General features: G+C 47.5%; 4 protein-coding genes across 4 annotated transcripts; 3 read left to right on the top strand and 1 right to left on the bottom strand.

The window, feature by feature from the left end:
• Positions 1-292: 292 nt before the first annotated feature.
• BC939DRAFT_452178 (serine hydrolase FSH) lies at positions 293-1,709 on the top strand. The gene is made up of 6 exons (XM_051555774.1): positions 293-373; positions 464-530; positions 662-754; positions 835-935; positions 1,024-1,381; positions 1,484-1,709. Exons 1-6 carry the CDS (start codon positions 335-337, stop codon positions 1,615-1,617), a joined length of 792 nt encoding a protein of 263 aa, XP_051412014.1. The 5' UTR covers positions 293-334; the 3' UTR covers positions 1,618-1,709.
• A 1,137-nt stretch (positions 1,710-2,846) lies between these two features.
• BC939DRAFT_452180 (uncharacterized protein) lies at positions 2,847-5,202 on the top strand. The gene is made up of 3 exons (XM_051555775.1): positions 2,847-3,332; positions 3,476-3,730; positions 3,839-5,202. Exons 1-3 carry the CDS (start codon positions 3,234-3,236, stop codon positions 5,156-5,158), a joined length of 1,674 nt encoding a protein of 557 aa, XP_051412015.1. The 5' UTR covers positions 2,847-3,233; the 3' UTR covers positions 5,159-5,202.
• A 148-nt stretch (positions 5,203-5,350) lies between these two features.
• On the top strand, positions 5,351-7,292 carry BC939DRAFT_493190 (PQ loop repeat-domain-containing protein). Its single transcript, XM_051559551.1, has 5 exons — positions 5,351-5,611; positions 5,872-5,998; positions 6,114-6,146; positions 6,246-7,046; positions 7,147-7,292. The coding sequence occupies exons 1-5, from the start codon at positions 5,451-5,453 to the stop codon at positions 7,228-7,230; spliced, it is 1,206 nt and encodes a 401-aa protein (XP_051412016.1). The 5' UTR covers positions 5,351-5,450; the 3' UTR covers positions 7,231-7,292.
• Positions 7,293-8,166: 874 nt separating this feature from the next.
• BC939DRAFT_167086 (uncharacterized protein) lies at positions 8,167-10,150 on the bottom strand. The gene is made up of 2 exons (XM_051550331.1): positions 9,519-10,150; positions 8,167-9,321 (listed from the first exon to the last, which is right to left on the bottom strand). Exons 1-2 carry the CDS (start codon positions 10,049-10,051, stop codon positions 8,304-8,306), a joined length of 1,551 nt encoding a protein of 516 aa, XP_051412017.1. The 5' UTR covers positions 10,052-10,150; the 3' UTR covers positions 8,167-8,303.
• Between the last annotated feature and the right edge of the window lie 9,421 nt (positions 10,151-19,571).

Below are 19,571 nucleotides of genomic sequence, written 5' to 3' on the forward strand. Positions count from 1 at the left end.
CCTGAAGATCTGGGGACGAGGACCCTATCTATGGGAAAACAAAAGCAGGTTTCCTTCCTGGATCCGGCCTTCTTCTTCACTTAAAAGTGCATCTCTATATCGTGTCTTTTATCACTAGAAGTAGCCCTTTGCTGCAAGGTGGCGACCAGAAAGTGGAACACCAACAGTGCAGAGAGCAACGGTGGGCGCTGCTTAGAAATCCTGCAGCGGCGGACGACACCAAAATACAAGGAAGAACGTCCGCTTCAATGACCGACTATTTTCATACAAGACCAGCATAGCAGCTGCTCCGTCCTCATTCACTCCTCCACTTCCATCCATCCCAAGTTGAAAGATGACCCTCCGTATACTCTGTCTTCACGGATACACTCAGGTGCAGCCTTGTTTGGCGAAGCAACAGTACTCAGCTATATCTCAGAAGGATCAGCACATTAACAAATGACGTATATGATAAGTATCTTAGAACGCACTCTCGTTCACCAAAAAGACTGCAGTCTTTCGCAAATCACTCAAGGGTATCGCTGATCTCGGTAAATGACCGCCAACTGCTCAACTGCTTGATCGAAAGATGCTGGCTGCAAGTGGAGAGACACAGGTGATAGCATTCAGCCGCATAGCTTTTAACGCTGGTCTATCTGGATTATTTTCATCCGCCGAATAGTATATATAACAGCACCCCATGTTGTGCCCATTCCAACATTGAACACTCCCGAAGAACGCGAGAACGACCAACTGGAAGAAGACTCGGGACCTGGTATGTCGTCGTGCTGATCTGAGTACTCGAGGTTCATGCTCCATTTTGATACGACCTAACACACTGTCATGTTTATGTAGAGGCAATCCCATACGGATGGTGGACTTCATCACCAGAAAAGCCCCAGTACAAGGGCTTTGACGAGAGCTTAGTTGGACTTCGGGAAGTCCTTGAAAAGCAGGTCAGCAACCCTTGTCCTAGATATCTCTGATGAAAAAAACATACCGACACGTGTGCTAAATCATCGATATTCTTGCATCATTTCACAGGGACCATTCGATGGCGTTATGGGATTCTCGCAAGGCGCATCCATGGCCAGCATACTTCAACTGCTCCTGGAACGACCCTATTTGTCTCCCATCATGAGTGGACTACAACACGACCCCTTCAAGTTTTCCATCATCGTGTCAGGATTCGAACCCAGGGATGCGGAAAAGTTGGCCTGGTACACCAACAAGTATCCTGTTCTCGAGAAACCGCGGAAGAGGAGGAGTGAGGACGACGACGAAGACATCATGGAGGTTGACCAGGACGACGACAAGGAGAATGTTGAACCAAAGTATCTGCATGGAGTCCAGGGCGCAAGCATGCATGTTATTGGACGCAACGACGTTATCATCCAGCAAGGTACAGCGCGAAGCAGCCTCCTTCATGTGATATGCCCAGTCAAGCAAACAGGTCTAATCAGGGCACTAATGGAAAACGATATTTTGTTTGATGTGCCTTTAGAACGATCCGAGGCTCTGCTAAAGCACTATCAACACAAGACTCCAGTAACTTTATACCACGATGGTGGCCATTATCTGCCCTCGAATGCAGCCAGCCGACAGGCATACAAGTCATTTGTACAGTCATTCATATAGATCTTCCTTTCGCACCATACACCATTGCCCCCCATAGATACTACAGCACTGTGGACCATACATACGAAATAAAAGAAATCCCTTGTTTAGAGTATGCTTAGAGTATGAGTATATCATGGCGATGGCGATGACCGAACAGATGAGAAACTCTGCAGGTATAGATGAGCGCCTGACAGTCTATTGTCAATGCGCGATCGATAGCTGATTTTAATATAAAGATGCGATTTTAATATGAGGATGCGACTTTAATATGAAGATGCGATTTTAACAACAGATGGTGAAGACCGTACGCGACCATAGGAACTTCCATTCTAGCTAGTTAGTACATCGAGCATGTCTTATCGCACGAGGATACCAGATGCAGTAACAGCGGAGTCCTTTATTACCATCGCCTATTTCGCTCCGGTCTACCATTGACAGGAAAGATCACCCGGTCTACGGAATACACAGAAAAGAGGAGGAAAACGTAGAGGAGGTTCGTGCTTCGTGCCCTCATCTCCATTCACAGGCGAGAATAACAATGTCCGGCATCATGCAAGGCTTAGACGGTCCCCTACATGCATGTTAAGCAATAATATCTATGTTTTCGGCTGGCACCTCCCTTTTTGTGTGACATTCATCCGTCTTCTTTGAACAGATCCTGAGAAGGCGACCATTTGTTTGTATCCATTAACCAGCATCTGACCCCTCTCCCAAGGACACAAGTATATTCATGACAATAGTGGATAAGAAAATAAATACAAATGCATATGACAAATAATAAAGTCTATCACCCTAAGAAAAAAAAAAGATAACAAATGGACTCACGCGCGCTCGCAAGCAAATTACATCCGACCTCCAATTGTTGACAAAGCGTTCACTATACCAGGCCACAATACTTTTTTTTTTGTGAAGATACTTTAACGACCACAATGGCAACATCCTACAAAGGGTCTTTGGTCGCGCCATCAATTGCTCCAGCAGCTGTTCTTGAAGATCACACACCCTGTTGTTGTTTCTCATTTCGGTCGCCTATTTCGGCTTGCTTTCATATTTACAATTTATTTGTACCTTCTCTCCACAGTGGGGGGATTGTGCATTGTTGTTTGTGGTTGTAAATAGTTGTAGGTTGTCGTTGCTCCGACAACATTGCGCGTGAGCACCTCCCTTCCCCCATTCGCATGCAGAAATATGATGGATCGCGATGAAGAGACGCACACGAAAGAAATATCTTCTCTCTTGGCTGAAAACCCCCAGCCATACAGGCATCGCACTTCTTGTTCCTTGACCTCATCGTCCAACCATCCAGGCACCGCACTTCCCTTCTCACTCTTGTTTTCTCTTGACCCCATCCATCTTGACCATTGAAAGCATACACGACCCACTTCATCTCTTCGCGTACATACTCTTAGCCCTACAAAACTGCAGACCATCTTATCAAATCCATCGCATCTCACTCCGCCGACCTTAACTCGAATAGAATTTTGTTCTTTATCGACATATTGTAACGTACATGCAGCTATCGTCCCCGACTCTAGTCTGACCATCCCACATCCTCTCTGCCTACTTGAGAACCACCATCAAACAGTAAAGAAGAAGGAAACGGCACACGTACCCACACTACATAATAAAAAAGAATGCCGCTGCTCATATACGCCGTACCCCTGTCCACAGACCACCTGGGCATCCATTACTGGAAAGCACCTCGGTTGGAAGACCTGCCCGAGGAACTCGAGGTACAAAAGCAGAGTTCAATTCACGGAAGGAAGTAGGATGGGGATGAATGAATGCATCCTGCGAATGAATCATGCGAGCGCTTTGTGGAGCCTAAACAGTCCTTCCTGTTCTACACTCACGCTTTCACGCCAATGGAATATAGTACCTTCCATACCAAGAATTCGAAGACCGATTTCTCCAGCTCAACAAGATCGCGCGCCCAGCGTATCCGACCCAATGGCCCAATATCGCCACTCTGTGCCTTCTCGCCGGAGTGATCGTAGCCGCTGTCACTGGTATAATGCACAAAGGGACAAATTTGGCTGTCATGGGTCAAGGCGCCTGCTTTCTTCTACCTGTTATCATTGTCATTTGGGTCAAAGTACGCACCGAGACCAACGCCCGGTCCAGAAGAAGGGTACGAGGATGCTTTCAAAAATAAGGCGCAATGGCCTTGTGCGCGATAATGAGGCACTGAAATGCAGCTGAATGACAGAAGCATGATCTTTTCTTGCTCTTGATCTAGTTCAAGCACCGGTCTCAGAAGCTACTCAGGGCATGGACGACGCAGGATGCGGAGACACATGCCATCCAGTGGAAACTACGTCGACGGTCTAAAAGTGTGGCAAGACCATGGCTTCGAGGCGGCAGCAGCAGCAACAGGCATCGGACACGGAACGGTATTTATAATACAGAGGCCAACGCCGCTCAAACGTTGCCACCATTCGCCCAACTTCAAACACACGGTTCCAACAGCAGGCCAGCAGCAGCGCATGAACACGAACGGCAGCACGCGGAGCAGGATGCGGGCGGTAGTGGCGATGCTCGAAGCGGTAGAGTCGACCTAGATATTGAAGATAATGTACTAGGATCGATAACAGCCATCGAATCTCCCTCCCCCACTGCCAATGTTCATAGTACCCTTCGTATTAACACCCGACTCCGTAGAGTTCCTACAAGCAGCACCGTATTATATCCAACATCGCCCATCAGCACCGCTAGCGACACTGTAGGTCTTACGGTCAACGAACTCATCGAAAGCAACAGCATGAACACCTACAACAACGCAGCTATACCCACCCCTCCGCCCACAAGACCCTCATCTCCATCTCTTGTTCCCCTGACGTTCGAATCTTCCTCCTCAAGAGAGCCCAGAGCTTCCATCTGGACGACGATCGCTCACTCATTCCAATCATCATTCTGCTGTGCACATTTTTTCAGAGATCGCAAGGTATGGCTGATTGAGATCTCGCTTCGAGATTGTCAACTGGACGAGTATGCCTTGATGGTCCCTAGCCCTGTGTACTGTGATTACCGCCTTCCGGGATACGAGGATGCGATGAGGATGATGACAGATTCGGAGACAAGAGCAAGGGCTGCGCTGGCAAGGACGAGTTCTAGTCGAGTGGATTTGCATCGATACATGGGTGAACCTCCAGCGTACGAGAGCGAGTCTGACGACGACGACGATGGAGACGAGGAAGACGAGGGAGACGATCGAAGGATGGATGCGGACGATGATCCAGAGGAGCGCACAGAAGAGCTGGGTCCCGCCGAAGTTGTAATCGTGGGAAGCAGCTCCAATGATGGAGGAGAGGATGCTGGTGGTGGTGGGAGTCGTGTTCCTGAGAATGAGAGGGAGATGACGATGGTACAGAGAACTGAAGAACTGAGCGCGATCGTGGTTCTTGGATCGATTAGGCCGTCGACTTCGAGTGATCTGCATGGCTCTGAAGAGGACAACGAGGAGGAGGAAGAGGCGGTGGTGGAAGAGGCCATGTCCTCGACGTCAACGTCTTTGCGCCTTTCGCGCAAGGAGCTGATAGGCTGTAAACCGTGTAAATAGTGGAAATAGTGGTTACCAAGAATGTATTTTTTTTTGATACCAGGCGCACGCACATCACGCGCCGGGTTGTGTACCCGAAGCCATTTGGTTTGAATGGACATGTTTCATGCCAATTTTTGCTCCTTTTGCCGCCCTTTTTCTTTTGTTCTTTTTATCTTTTTTTCCTTTTTCTCCTTCTTCCTTTCTCTCTTTCTTTCCTTCTATCTCTTGCCAACGAATCCTACTGCCTACCACCCACATAAGCACACCAATCAACGCACACACGCATACACGTACACACACAGAAGACATAATGCTCCACACAGCACTGCTGTGGTTCGCTGCTGTCCATCAGAATGCATCCCTCCCATCAACAGACTCATCCTCCTCCCCCTCCTCTACCCCAGTCAACGTCACCCTGTCGCACCTTGCGGGTACACTCTCGATCCTCTGCTGGTTTATCGTCTTCACTCCGTAGGTCTTTTTTTTCTTTTTTTCTTTTTTTTCTTTTTTTTCTTTTTTTTTTCTTTGCCACCAATTCAGTTGCATTTTGCTACCGAAAATATATGTCATGATGCACCATCTACCCTCATAAGGGAATATAAATAAATGTGCTCAAAGTTGAGCCCCACAACAGCATGGCTTACTATCCATGGCGACATGCTAAGCACCCCAACTTTGAACGCATCTTTTTTTTTTTAAAAAAAAACACATACATACACACATGTGCATAGACAAATCTGGGAAAACTACAAGCGCAAGTCTGGCGAGTCCTTGTCCTTACCGTTTCTTTATATCTGGCTCGCAGGAGACATCTTCAACCTCGCAGGAGCGACTGTTGACAACTTGCTTCTGACCATGGTAACAATACATGGCCAGACGGTTCGTGGAATCATGAGTGCACAAGAGAAATGGGCTCAAGTTTAACTGACGACTTTACCTCTTTTCTTTCGTTTTCTTTGGCCTTCAATTATAGAGGATATTGGCGTGGTACTACACGCTCGCAGATGTAAGCGGAAAACATCTCGCTTTATCCATTACTCAGGCTTATTAATCTCGCTTTTTGATACAAAAAAGTTGACCTCCAGATTGTTTCTCGTACAATTAGATCTTCTTGATCATTCAAGTGTACCACTACAGGAGACTTGCTAAACAGACTGCAACCGTCCACACGGATCAGAATCCGGATGTGCAGCAGCGCCTTCAACACCAGGACCACGTTCATCAAGCCAACTACACACCTTCAATCTCCACAGCCTCGGACCTGACACGCGTAGCCGACGAAGACACGGCCCTGTTCATCAAAGATACCCTCTCATGCCGGAATAGGGAACACCACCACCATCCCAACACTAAGACCTACTCCACCATCACTCCAGTATCTTCAGCCGTCAGCTCCTCTTCCGGCTCATCCTCTAACACCTCAGGATCACCTCAGGAAAGACGCCGTTCCGACAACTACAAGCTCCTCTGGATCTCCCTCTCGATCCTCACCATCGCTACAGCATTCTTCGCATGGTACTGCCTCTATTGGGGCCAACGTGACCTGGATAACGAACCCCTCTCCGAGTCTACCATCGACACATACCGTCAATATCGAAGCCGTCACCAAGGCCACTTCCCTCGTCCCCGACCTCCAGTCGACGACGATCAGCCCACCGCCTGGCTCGGTCAATTCCTCGGCTGGGGCGGTGCTCTTCTTTACCTCGGATCTCGGATCCCGCAAATATACAAGAACTGGCACCTTAAATCCTGTGAGGGCCTCTCCCAAATGATGTTCCTGTTTTCCGTTCTGGGAAATGTTCTCTTTGTCGCCAGTATCTTCTTGTTCTCCCTCAATCGAGAGTACCTCATCAGGAACATGCCTTGGTGGCTCGGGTCTTCGGGTACTCTGATCTTTGATTTCTTGGTATGTCTATAAAATAACATTAGATGTGTTTATATGGGTAAATGGAAACAGATCGAACTTGAGAAATGCTAATTGATTCTTCTTTTTTTTTTTTTGTTAGATCTTTATCCAGTTCTATATCTATCGAGATAACGGGGAGCCATCGTCGCACCACAACAAGAGTGTGCAGAGCGAAGAGGTCTAGAGTCCTTGTCGATTTTACAGGATTGCCATATCCACGACTCGATACAAAAAAAAAAAAAAAAATTGATAGAAGCTATACATCCATCCATCCATTTATCCTCGGAAATAAATCATACATGTATGTTGTATTTGACATAAGATTTTTTTGTTTTTTATTTTTTATTTTTTATTTTTTAACAGGGCTTCGTTTAATGTTGCCCAGTTCATAATCCTCGTCGTGAGAGACAAGCGGAAGCGAAAAAAGAAAAAGCGCAATCTTGATCATTAAAAAGAAAATAGCAAAAGCGAAAAGGAAAAAATAACAGAAAGCAAGCAACCGACAATGAAAAGAAAAGAGCAAAGAAGCAAGGAATGGTATTAAATCGAGATAAGAACAATATCAACATAGAAGGGGAGGGAAAAAAAAGGTATTCCCTTCTCTTCTCTCACTTTTTTTTTATGCCTGAACACTCGCCTCCTGACGCTTCTCGAGATTGGCAACTCGTTCCTGCAACTTCTTGACAGAGGACTGATATTCTGCTGGCTGGTCCCGGGGAGGCGATCCTGGGACCGACGTCGACGACGATCCAGCAGATGGCTCCTCGTCCTCAACCTCCATGGCCGAATCCTGGTTCTTGTTCAAGGGTGGCGTAGGGAGCGTACCATCCTTCAAATCCGAGCTCGAGTCCCCTCCGACCTTGGAGCCGCTGCTGACCGAGGGAGGAGAAGGCAGCGATCCACTTGCACTCTTGGAACTGGACGAAGCACTAACGCGTGCCTTCTTGGGTGGAGGCGTCAATCCTTGGTGTTCCTCTAATTGACGCACCCTCGTCGACAGATAGTCAAGCTCAGTCTCGAATCGCTCAATGACCCCCTTCTCCAGCTCCTTGAACTGTCCACGGACAAGGCTTTCGATCATCGTTCCACTCGACTGCAATGTCTGGAGCAGCTGTGCTGATTTGCGGATCTGCTCTTCCAACGTGTGCTTTAATGAGCGGGTCGAATCCACAGAGTCAAAGAGATTTGACACCGTCTCCATGAATACTGGCTTAGAAACATGGCCCGGAAGGCTGTGGCTGTTGGGGTGGAAAGGGGTTACTGGAGGATGAGGATACATTGGTGATGGCAATGGTCCCGTGTGTGATGACAGAATCGGTGCAGGCAACGTTCCAGAACTATAGCGAAGAAATTATAAAAGGTGTGAGAAGGACAGGACAATGAATTGATAGCAAAAATGATGATATGGTTCTGGGTTAGGTACCTGTTGTCCAAGCCGGCAGTATGCAGTCCAGCGCGGAGTGTAGCTCTGGAAGATTTCTTGACATGTCCTGCAGTCTGAGGCATCGTTGCAGTGTGCTGTGTCTGATGCTGGTGTTGCGAGAATGGATGAGGCTGATGTGGAGTATGGTTACGTATAGGCTGCGACGTGCGAGGGTTCATGCTCATGGCCTGATGAGCATGTGAGGGCTGAAGAGGGGCTGAATGGATTGAGAGCGAGGAGTCCGAGTATGAGGGCGCAAAGATCGTCAACGACTTTGCATTCTTGGGATTCCTGGGCGACGTCAATGGACGGCGGTTCATGGCCGCGAAGGATGCACTTCCGTGGAAGACAGAGATGCCGCTGGATGTCTTTTCAGTGACGGGCTGGCTGCTGGTGCCATTGGAGGACGAAGCATCCTTGGTTTTATTGCTCTGTGGGGATGTGGTTGAGTTGGATGCAGAAGCGGGAGCAGGAGCAGCGGTAGAGGCAGAGGCACCGCTTTGTCTGGCCTCGATGATGGCCTTTTGCTGCTGCTTCAGCATGAGGGTGGTGCGCACCTGGTCCATGACTTCGGGAGGACCACCGGCGCCAGGGGAGGTAGAGGACTGTTTGGGGTTATGGACTGAGGACGAGGAAGAGGCGAGCATCATCCTCCGCTTTTTGTAGTTGCGGAGGTCGCTGTCGTCATCGTCCTCGGAGTTGGATTGAGGCATGGGGGACTCTTGGCGGTGGCGGGGGGAACGCGGATGGTGCGGTGCGAAGTGGGCGTGGTGCGGGTGAGGGGGGTTGGGCGAATGGTCTGGGTTGGCGTATCCTGCACGCGCAGACGATGCTGCTGCAGAGGAGCGGGTCCTATTGTGTAATGAGAGAAAGGCATATGGGGGTGTGCAAAAAATAGATTAATTAATTATCCATAGACACGTTCAACAAGGGTCGGTGTCAATTTAATTTAGCGGGCGATCCAATCAATTTAAAAAGGGCGCCGAGCAATTGAAAAGGACGTGGTTAAAATACCACAATATATGTGGAAAAGAACAAAGATTACTTACCGAGAGCTGGAGGGAGTGTCTGAGAAAGAGTCCTCAGGAGATCCCTTGCGCTTGTATGAGGGAGAGTTGTGGTCCTCAAGAACCTCGTGGATAGCCATGCGATTGAATTTACGGGTAGTCGTTGGGGTGATGGGAGAGCGAGCCCAGGCAGAGCCAGAGCCAGAGCCAGATTCGGCCTCCAGCTGTTGCTGCACAATCTGTGGCCGACTGTGGTGGTGTGCTGCTGGTGAGGAAGCACGGGTGTCCTTCATGTAAGAGGATGGAGGGGAGGTGGAGCGGTGGGAGAGGTGGTGGTGGTGCGAGTGTGAGTGCGAGTCGTCTTGTGGTTGTGCCTGTTGTTGTTGTTGTTGTTGTTGTTGTGAAGAGGAGTGTTGGCGTGAGGCGGAGGTAGACGAGGAAGAGGAGGAAGAGGAGGGGGCGGTGGATGAGGGGGAGGTGGTAGGGGGATGGTTGATGGCGTGGGATGGCGAGGTGGCGAGTTCGGCGAGATGATCAAGACGGGAGGTGGAGGCAGGGGCTTCGTCGATTTCCATTGTGGATATGATGGATATGGTAGGATAAGTGTGAGCGTGAAGGGTGCTGTGTTATTGCTGTTGTCGTTAAGCAATTGAGAGTGAAGAAGCAGAAGCAGAAGCAGAAGCAGAGGTGGAGGTGGAGGTGGAGGTGGAGGTAGGGGTGGAGGTGAGGGATGAGTGAAAAAGAGGAATGGGTTGAGGTGCTGTCGTTTGCTGATGAGGACAGAGAGGGAAAAGAAAGAAAGAAGGAAGGAAGAAAGAGAGAGGAGAGGGAGAGACGCATTAAAAACGAGAGGGCGGCCCACGACACGAAACCCTAACCCTCAGCAGCAGCCTGCTGATGCTCGCCCGTACCTGATTCACCGCCAGTGCCCATTCGCGCCCTTCACCCTCGCACTCCCAATCCCTCGCTCCTTCCCCAGTGCCAGACCCGAGGGAAGTGTGCTCCCCCATCCCCATCGACCCCTTCCCCTGTCGCTGCTGACAACGTTAAATTGCACCGCAATAGATTGATTTTATTTCATTCATCTCCATCCAATCAAACACAAATAGCATATAATATGGCGACAGAGACACAGAGAGAGAAAGAGAGTCCATCGCAGCTCAGTCAGGAGTAGCTGCTGTTTCACAAACAGGGGGGGAGGGACAGGAGGCCATTCACACATGTACAACTACATACAAATCCACATATCCACCCACCCACACACAAACTAGATTACTATAAGGTACATACAATACTCAATACAAACACACACATCGCACACATCGCACATACATCGCACAAAATACACCCATCGACATCCACTTCAACATCGATGGTCGGATGCCTGATTGGAAAGATTGCGCTTGGCGTTCCTGATGTGTGCCAGATCCGAACCCATCTCCGTCTTCTCTCTCTCTCTCTCTCTCTCTCTTCCCATCGATAACATCAACAATAACAATAACAATAACAAAGCGGGCTGACAGAGAGACTAAACGCGCGTGCGTGCGTGCGTGCGTGCGTGCATGTGTGTGTATGGGTACGGCGCATACCCGCATGTCCTGAACCTCCCCGGAGAAGATGAAGGTTGTGAAGGATATCAGGGAGACAATCGAAATGGTACTGCCACAGTTTGCCCGATTTCCCCCCCCCCCATTGTTACAGTGGAAGTAAAAGGGGCTGGCTCACTGGCTGGCGGGCTGGTTTGTCTATCGTGGAATATGCAATAAGCGAAAAGGGTCTGAGCGTGGCAGAGACTGGAACCCAGTTCAGTACAATAAAGTCCCCATGGACCCACCTCCTCTCTTCATCTTTTTCCTGAGGCCGGATTACGACATGGCAATCAACAACAACAACAACAGCAGCAGCAGTAGCAGTAGCAGCAGCGACAATAAAAAAGGAACGTAAAGAGGCGGTCTGCATTCCTCAGACATTCATCCACACGAATTATACAGCATGACGACAGAGGCAGTGCTATCTAACTAGCCTAGTAGTTCTACACGGACTACATGATCTTCGCTCTGATTACATGTACAGTAACTGCGTCCTATTTCTGGCATCAATACACGTCCATGCGCCCATCTGTGTCGGACCTTGTCCCCATGGCCTCCATGTTACCGGATGCTGCCAAGGCAACTTAAATAAAGAAGAGACATCCATGAAAAGGGCTCCCCTAGGCTCTGATGGCTGAGGATAGCCCCGATTTGAAGAGAACGACAGCTAGACAGGCCAAATGTGCTCAGAAGATATTTATTTTCGCCTTGCCCTCCCTGTTGGGCTTCCTGGAGGAAAAAGGAAAAAAGAGGAAGAAGTATGCCAAAAAAGACGTACATTCGACAGTACCATGCCACTGCATACAACTCCTTCTGTCCTTTCAGCTGGTTATCCAACGGGCGTATATCTTTTTTATTACATTTGTGGTTTAATATTGCTTCCACGATACCAAGTAGTACACCTATACGCTACCACAACTACTACCTGCAGCCGTCATCACAATTTACTTGTGAGTATTCCACTTCACGTTCATGCTTTCTATTTTTTTTTCTTTTTTTTTTTCTTTTCTCTTAGGAAACATTTATTTCGAACGAATAAATAAGGGAGAGAAATGAGCGTCGTCGATCATATGGATCCCATGCCCTCACGTATACGGGTTCCTTGGTGTCCAGGCGATAATTGTATATTTGATTGCGATTCTAAAAAGAATGGACTAGGGGTTACTCTGCGACATCAAAAAGGAGGGCCTCGTATCTGCTCATCAAGCTCAGGAACCCACTAGCTCAGGAACCGACGACCAGTTAATTTAACCCTTCAGCGAATCACATCGTAAGCGCTTGATGGACATGTCCTTAATTGCCATTAATGACAGAGCATGGCGGATGAAGTAAAGAAGAGCGCGGGCCTAATGTGGGACAACACGTGGTGTCCTCCGCTCCGGCGTTCGGGGGATGGAGGCGCCCTTATGGACCTTGCTCCTGTCCACATTTTGAAAAAGTACGGATGCACGCCTACGCCCATTCATGTACACCGGGCCCCCTCTTGTCGCAGGGTAGAACAGCAGGCTGCCTCGTCTTTGTTTACTCTGTGTCCACATTCGCGTCCGACGTCAGAGAAAGAGCGGCCGAAGAAGGCAACTGCAGTCCGTGAAATAACAAAAGCATGGGCCCTTCTGCATTCTCGGCCAGTGCACGCACCCTCATTAAAATGGAGCTTTATGGAGCATCGACTCACGGATTGTTTCCAACCATGCATTCGTGCGCGCATGCTAAGACAAAATATTTTTGAGAATAGAAGTACACCCATGTGGCACCTGTGGATCCCTTTATCAGGGAGTCTGTAACAGCCACGGTTCCTGTTCTCTATTTTATTTTCTCTACTGCCATTGCGCACCATGAGTTTTCTCCCTCTCTCTTTCTCTATTCTTTTTTTTTTTTTTTTTTTTTTTTATCTTCACGCGAGAGATCATATTCTAGTTCTACACAAACAAATGCCCGTACTATAGATCAGCTTCACTTTCCGTCTTGAGAAGATTGCCCGAAGATCCTTCATCATCAAAAGCCTAATCCTAAGTAAGGATTACTTCAGACCTCAACAAATTACCTATTACTTTTGTATATGTGTGTATGTTGTCCTGAACTCACTTTCGCTCCCTTCCTAGCACTGTAGCAAAGAATGGTCTTGTAGAGACCGTCTAACGGCAGAAATGGTGTCGTTGACAGGCACTACTTTTGAACTATATAATACCATTGTGTTCACTATAGTCGCTTGTCTACGGGATCTACTTACTTCCACATAAGCGCGAAGACCCCGACATTTCAATCTATTCCTCACAATGGACCCATACAAGACTTCTTATGCCCCTGTTTCTTTTCTTTTCTAAAACCCTTGAGGATTCAAGCGAAGTCCCAGTAATGCTTTCAAAGGTTCCTTCTGTTTCTTTGAGGTTCTTATTCTTGTTAAGCTTCTCTTCGTATCCTCTGCGGGATTAGGAAGAGCACGTCTCAGGTCTATTGTTGCTTCTTCGTCTTCCTTCGTGCTGTAGCCTCATTTTATCGTCATGGCCTAAAGGCATGAGAGAATACCTTTTTTTTATTCTTTTTTTTTGCCAGTATCGCGTTGATATCTTTAATCCGGTTAAATGTGCGAACGATTCATCATACCCTGGAGACTCCTTCTTTCACAGTCGTCAGAAAACAACACCAAAGCCAGCAACCATCGAAAATTAAAAGATCCTTTCCCCTTCTTTTTTTTTTTTTTTTTTGCCCGCGTTAGCTCGCATAACCACGCAGCGATTGGCTCGTTATTTTATTTTTCCTATTCCTATGCTTAAGCTTCCCAGTCTCAGGTAACTGACTGGGATGCCAGAACGATTTGCTACAAATCAAAAAATGTCGTTGTCCAGTCTAGGTCGTGCTCGCTCCATGTCTATGCCATACCTTTACAAAGACATGATTTTCTACTCTAGACCCAGTTCTTAAAAGTCCTCGCACGAGGAACAGGAAGAATCCTAAAAAAAAAAAAATGGAATTTTTGGTCTTGGGGAGAAACATAGAAACAAGAAATAACAAAATCTGTGGATTAGGGAAATATTTTACTCCTTGCGGCATCCCGCTCTACAGGTCCACCATGCCCCCACAGGTTCATCATACCTCCCTCGCCTTGCGAATTATGCGTTTTATACTGTACCAGTTTTTGCGTCATTTTGTGCAAATGGACCTCAACAGACCCCACCCACCCGTGAACTCTTATCTCTATATTACGCGCGGGACGGTATGACATCGACGACTGTGCTAAGCGTTAGTCCTTTAACATAGTCTACGGTCAAAAAAAAAAAGAAGAACAGGCGGACGGAACTGTATGCGGTGGCGCATATACAGCCAGACCAGAAGGAAAATGCATTTGCTACATTAGTACAACTACAGTAGATTGACACACATCGTGCATTTACGGAGCACCTCGGCAGAGGCACAGCATTTCGTCGTTTATTTCTGTAATTCATTCCTTCATTCTAAAAACTCGCGTGCTTAATGTGTGCATGATGCGCTTACGGCGCATGTGCATACATGGGGGATGCATACACGGAGGAATAGAAGGGAAGGGTAGGCAAATGATGAATGATATCGCTCACCAAAGTGTTGAAAAAAAAAAAAAAAAAAAAAAAGAAGGCCAGAGTCAACCTATTATCTCTTCCTGCCCATTCGAAATGAAGGCGTTTGATACGTGCACACAATTGGCCCTAGAATTTCTGTTGGAACGATATCTTACACTTGAAGCTGTACTTGCTTTGGACTACCCTTTTGTTGTCATCGGGCGTATTAACAGCACGTGATCAGAAACGGATGGAGTCCATCCAAAAAGAAGGCTGAGAAAAACGTGTGGAAGGGGAAATAAAGGACCACCAACAGTAAGAAACCATATACAGAAAGTTTGTGGTGTTTGGTTTGGGTCACTTCGGTTTTAGGCGTCCATCTACCGATCTGTCGGCTGCTCTTTTTATTATATCTTGTTTCATAGTCGTTCTTTTCTTTTTTTGGTTTAAGACAACGTATTAGACTATTTGCATAGTCCTGCAACTCTCTTTTGCTTTCTCCGGCAGCGACACCATGAAATCAGTGTGGAGGACGATCTATGCATATGAGAGCCGGTGCAGCCTATACACCTATACATTCCTACAATATCGTCGGCTACTGCTCCTTACCGAGAATAAAAAAAAGAATCCGAGCAGAGCAACGCTGGCAGATCGACTGAAACAAGATAGACATTGTTATGTGTTGTACAAACGCCTGAAGGAACGAGCCCCTGTAATATGAGACGACCAGGGGGGATGGATGGCCTAGGTTAGTTCAAGGACTATCCATCTTTGTGTTATTACAAACCCATGCGCCACAAAGCTGCTGCATAAGCAATTACCCATTTCCCTCTTTTCCTTTTTCATTCACCGAGAATAAAAAAGTAGTTTGTAAAGAGAGGTTACGTTGTATGGTGTATGTTTTTGTTGTGGTGGTTTCTACACGACATCATAGGTGGTCCGTGAGATCCTCCTCATACAGGGCGCTTAGTTTTATAAGCCTGTGAAAGCCAGAAGAATTACATCCGACGTTTCGTTGTCTCACCGATGAGGACCTCGTATTTGCTGCTTCAGATTCACAAGCCCAATTGGTGGTAAAACCTGGCTTCTATCCTCTCCTAATACACGCGATATTGCGATATCCTAGTTCCTACGAAAGCTGGTCTAGCAATAGAGTCCAGGCCCTCGCTAAATGAACAAATATCTTTATTTGAATATGAATTTTATTTGACGGCGTCTTTCATAATTGGTAATCCAACGGACTGAGGGAGAAAGAAGCCGAACTCTTCGAGACCTGTCGTGGTCAAACCTAGCTATGGTACATCATCATCACCATCACCATCACCATCGCCATCATAAGAGCCTAGAACCCAGCGAAGAACTGACCAGAAAGACAGAAAGAGTGTTTGTGTTGGGAAGGATCCCATCAAATAGGTCGGGGTCCTCTTTGACCCTTCTAGTCGGAGTACCTTGTTCAACCATGGCAATGTAGGCAACCAAGCTAGGCAGACTACAACGGACACGAACGTGTTTGATCCTTGGCTTTTTGCATGATGATCTACTTCTCCTCTCCCCCTTGTCCCTGACGAAGGGAAAAAGCTGTAATCCCGTCAGCGGCTAGGTCGCAGGAATCAGGACGCAGACACGATTCGCTCTCTGTGTACGTTCCGGCACTGTGTCACTTTATTTTTATTTTTTATGATCAACAACAGATCTCTTCCTGCAAGAAGAAAAGAGACCTCATTGGTAAACAAGGGCACACCGGCAGAGGCCTTGTCTGGTGCTGGATCTCATCCTGTTCGCGTTGATCCGCTTCAGCAACAACAAGAGGCCGTAAAGGTCTCTCTACCATGACTGGGATACTTATGACGAACGGCGGCTGGTAATGGATGAACTCTGATAACCCAAAGCCTTGCGCTTCAAAATTATTTTCAGCCAGCCACTCTCATTGGGTGCTTCCTCCATTCCCTCATGCAATTATGCGTGGTAGGACCCTGTGCAGAATAGGCAGTTCCCCACTTTTTTTTCTTTTGTGTCGTTCTGTTTATCCCAGTAATGACATGCACCACAAAGTAGTCTAGTGTTGCAGCACGGAAAGAAAGAGGAGGAGGGGGTACACCTTCTCCCACTCGTTGCTCTCATCCCTCTATATCTGCATGCAATTAGAGAAAGGCAAGTGAACAGAGGGGGTGTTGTCATTTACGCCCTCGAGCAAAACTCCTTCAGATAAACAAATGTCTATAAACGGGCATTCAATTAAACAGAAAGATGAGAGCAGAGATTTGAGCGATGGCCCAATCCCTTTCCTTCCTCACAAGAGGAAAAGAAGGAAAGGCTAATCGGCGAGCTCATATTTTGTAATTGACAATTGACAAGAAAAACCAAACAAACCCATCTCCATTTTTCGCCTACGGACGGATTTTCAATCCCGGGCTGACGGGTTGAAATCGGCCCACCAAATCGTCTGGGTAATTCCGGATGAGCGCGAAATAGCAACGGAATCAAAGGAACAAAAAGATCATGGGGCTATCCTTTGGGCCTAGAATACCGGGGTCGACTCTCAAGGCAGCGAAAACAAAAAGTGGGGAAAGGGCGTAAACGGCTCCATACATTGTCGTCCGTTCCGATTGGGGTCATTGGCTCCAGCAAGCCCCTCGAGTGATCGACAACTACGCCCAAAAGCAAACTCCGGATTACATCGTCGATCATACGATCCTCAAGCTTGACAAAGCGCATATGCATTCACATCGATCGGGAACCCCTTCTTGTTCGGTCTTTTTACCCCAGGTCCTATATGGCAAGAGGCCTTATTTGCTAAACTTCGCACGCTTCAATGCGTGTTTCTCTCGATCTAGACAAAACGTCCATATTGCTTTGAGATGCTGTCAAAAATATAAAAAAAATAAAAGAATTAATAATGCTGCATCTGTGCGCGTAGGTTGGAGTTAGATCCGTAGCATTTCGCCGATCCAATCTGTCCTACACTCTTACTTTTACCGTTTCTTGGTTCACATTTGCCACCACTGTTTCTCATTTGTAGATCATTTCAAGACGTCGTGGAAGCAAGGGTTCGAGACATTAAAAGGGCCCTAGGTCTCTGGCGTCATGAGGCAGCAATTGAGCCGCGTTTATCTTGTAGCTACGACAAAACCGTCTTGGAGTAATATACAGCATGCGGAACTACAATATGAATTGGTCAACGCGAAGATGTTCAATGTAGATTGACTTGGTCTTTCGAATTCGGTCATCATTAAATGTGTCTCTCTCTGTGCCACGTATGAAAACTGGGCGCATCTAGTACGCGTGCTTGAAGTCTTCATTTTTTTTTTGTACTCCTAATTGATAAACCCTTCATTCCTACAAGAATGTTAAAGGAAAGAGGAAAGCTGGGTTGGTTCGTTAGTTGCAGGGTGCAGGGCGTGTGGAGGGCATCAACCGCGATTATATGCCCTTTGCTCGCAGCTCGCATGGGTGCAGAACCAATCACATATATGCCTCAATTTTTACCTGCAGTTGAACAAAAGAATCGGGCCATGGTAGCCTTGAGTAAGGCGTAAACAAACATTCCCTGTGTGCAAGATCGGGGGAGGAGACAGGGCTGGATCGTGCTGTTCGATCCAACCTCAACGATTATTATTATTTTTTTTCAGCGAGGGGCGAAAGAAAGGTAGAGACTAGAAAAGAGGGATGTGACCAATGCGGTTGTCGCGTGGAGTGTAGTAACAAACATATCTTCCGATTTCGCTCACATATGGAGTGGCATCAATCGTTTTTTTTTATCGTTGACAACATAGCTTCATAACAATAGATCATGCATGAATGCTTTTTCCAAATGAGAAGCATTCGAGAGACGGTGCGAGTGAGATTTAGAGAAAGGGAGGTAAACCTCGGAGTAGCCCAGCCGATGTGTTGTCCGGCTCGCACTGGCCGAGAGTGTCGTCTCGTGTCAAAGGGAGGGCGAAGTCGATGATGCAGTATCTAGAAAACTAGTCATTTTGTTCACCCCGCACATACAGGATCATGGAGCCGGCAGCCAAGGCCGACGATCGATGGGTGGGTGCTGAGCACAGAAGCAATCTGAGCAAGGCGAGCAATTCGGGTTGTCAAATAAAGAGAGAGATGTTCATTAATGAATAGCTCTCATCCTGGGCAAATTGGCCAATTGGCCAATACGACAGGCTTCATTTTGACAGCCGAGTGAGACAAAGGCCCAGCTGGCACATGAACGCACTCATCTGGGCGGCAGGAAGACGCCGTTGCTTGTTCGGTCCTCAAGAGGAGGTCGGCCTTGCTCGGGAGAGGCGAACTAAGAAAAGAAAAGGTGGGGCATGGACCATGTGGGCAAGACCACATCTGGGCCTGGGTTTGCTTATAAAAAAGGGCACTCAGAGCAGGCCTGAAAAGGAAATCGACGTCCGAGAAGTGAAACGGCGTGTTTACATCCAAATCGTTAAATCCAATAAACATACTTTAATGTAATATACATTTTCATGCTATTCCTCTGCAGAACCTTCGAGCAGCAGATCAGGCGACCGTCGACGATGCCGTGCGCTTGCGCATATGGGAAGGCTAGCGGTTCCCAGCAGCAGCCGCGGCATGCAGTTGAGCGGAGATAGACGTGTTACTTACCATGGTCCTGTACCACGGATAGGCCACTACCGAGTTTCAGATTATACAACTCTCGACTAGAACCCAGCTGTAGGTCTCGTAGGCAATTGATAAAACAAACGCGTCTTGAAACGATACCACCTGGACATAAAACACCTCTTTCATATGCAGGCATGGTCCTGTTTTCTTCCGATTTCTTCCTATTCGTTGCTTAAAATGCAGCGGGTGTGGCCTGTGGTGGGTGTTTGCGAGTACAGTGGGCAACATCCACGACATTTACCAACGACCATGGTCAGCGCGCAAATGCACTGTGCAACCCTATATACCCACTTGTCCACTGTGCGCTGCAGCCAAACAATGCGTGCCCAAATTATATCCTTTATCTG

Source organism: Gamsiella multidivaricata, assembly GCF_025024155.1.
Source record: "Gamsiella multidivaricata strain RSA 2152 chromosome Unknown BC939scaffold_34, whole genome shotgun sequence".
NCBI classification, from domain to species: Eukaryota; Fungi; Mortierellomycota; class Mortierellomycetes; order Mortierellales; family Mortierellaceae; genus Gamsiella; species Gamsiella multidivaricata.

Excerpts from the sequence above, each read along its gene's own strand:
- BC939DRAFT_452178 (XM_051555774.1), top strand. The coding sequence starts at position 335 with ATGACCCTCCGTATACTCTGTCTTCACGGATACACTCAG. Across the intron at positions 374-463 it reads GTCTTCACGGATACACTCAG|AACGCACTCTCGTTCACCAA; the intron begins GTGCAGCCTTGT and ends TAAGTATCTTAG. Across the intron at positions 936-1,023 it reads GGGAAGTCCTTGAAAAGCAG|GGACCATTCGATGGCGTTAT; the intron begins GTCAGCAACCCT and ends ATCATTTCACAG.
- BC939DRAFT_452180 (XM_051555775.1), top strand. The coding sequence starts at position 3,234 with ATGCCGCTGCTCATATACGCCGTACCCCTGTCCACAGACCACCTGGGC. Across the intron at positions 3,333-3,475 it reads ACCTGCCCGAGGAACTCGAG|TACCTTCCATACCAAGAATT; the intron begins GTACAAAAGCAG and ends AATGGAATATAG. Across the intron at positions 3,731-3,838 it reads ACGCCCGGTCCAGAAGAAGG|TTCAAGCACCGGTCTCAGAA; the intron begins GTACGAGGATGC and ends CTCTTGATCTAG.
- BC939DRAFT_493190 (XM_051559551.1), top strand. The coding sequence starts at position 5,451 with ATGCTCCACACAGCACTGCTGTGGTTCGCTGCTGTCCATCAGAATGCA. Across the intron at positions 5,612-5,871 it reads TGGTTTATCGTCTTCACTCC|ACAAATCTGGGAAAACTACA; the intron begins GTAGGTCTTTTT and ends ACATGTGCATAG. Across the intron at positions 6,147-6,245 it reads GGTACTACACGCTCGCAGAT|ATCTTCTTGATCATTCAAGT; the intron begins GTAAGCGGAAAA and ends TCGTACAATTAG.
- BC939DRAFT_167086 (XM_051550331.1), bottom strand. The coding sequence starts at position 10,051 with ATGGAAATCGACGAAGCCCCTGCCTCCACCTCCCGTCTTGATCATCTC. Across the intron at positions 9,322-9,518 it reads GACACTCCCTCCAGCTCTCG|GACCCGCTCCTCTGCAGCAG; the intron begins GTAAGTAATCTT and ends ATTACACAATAG.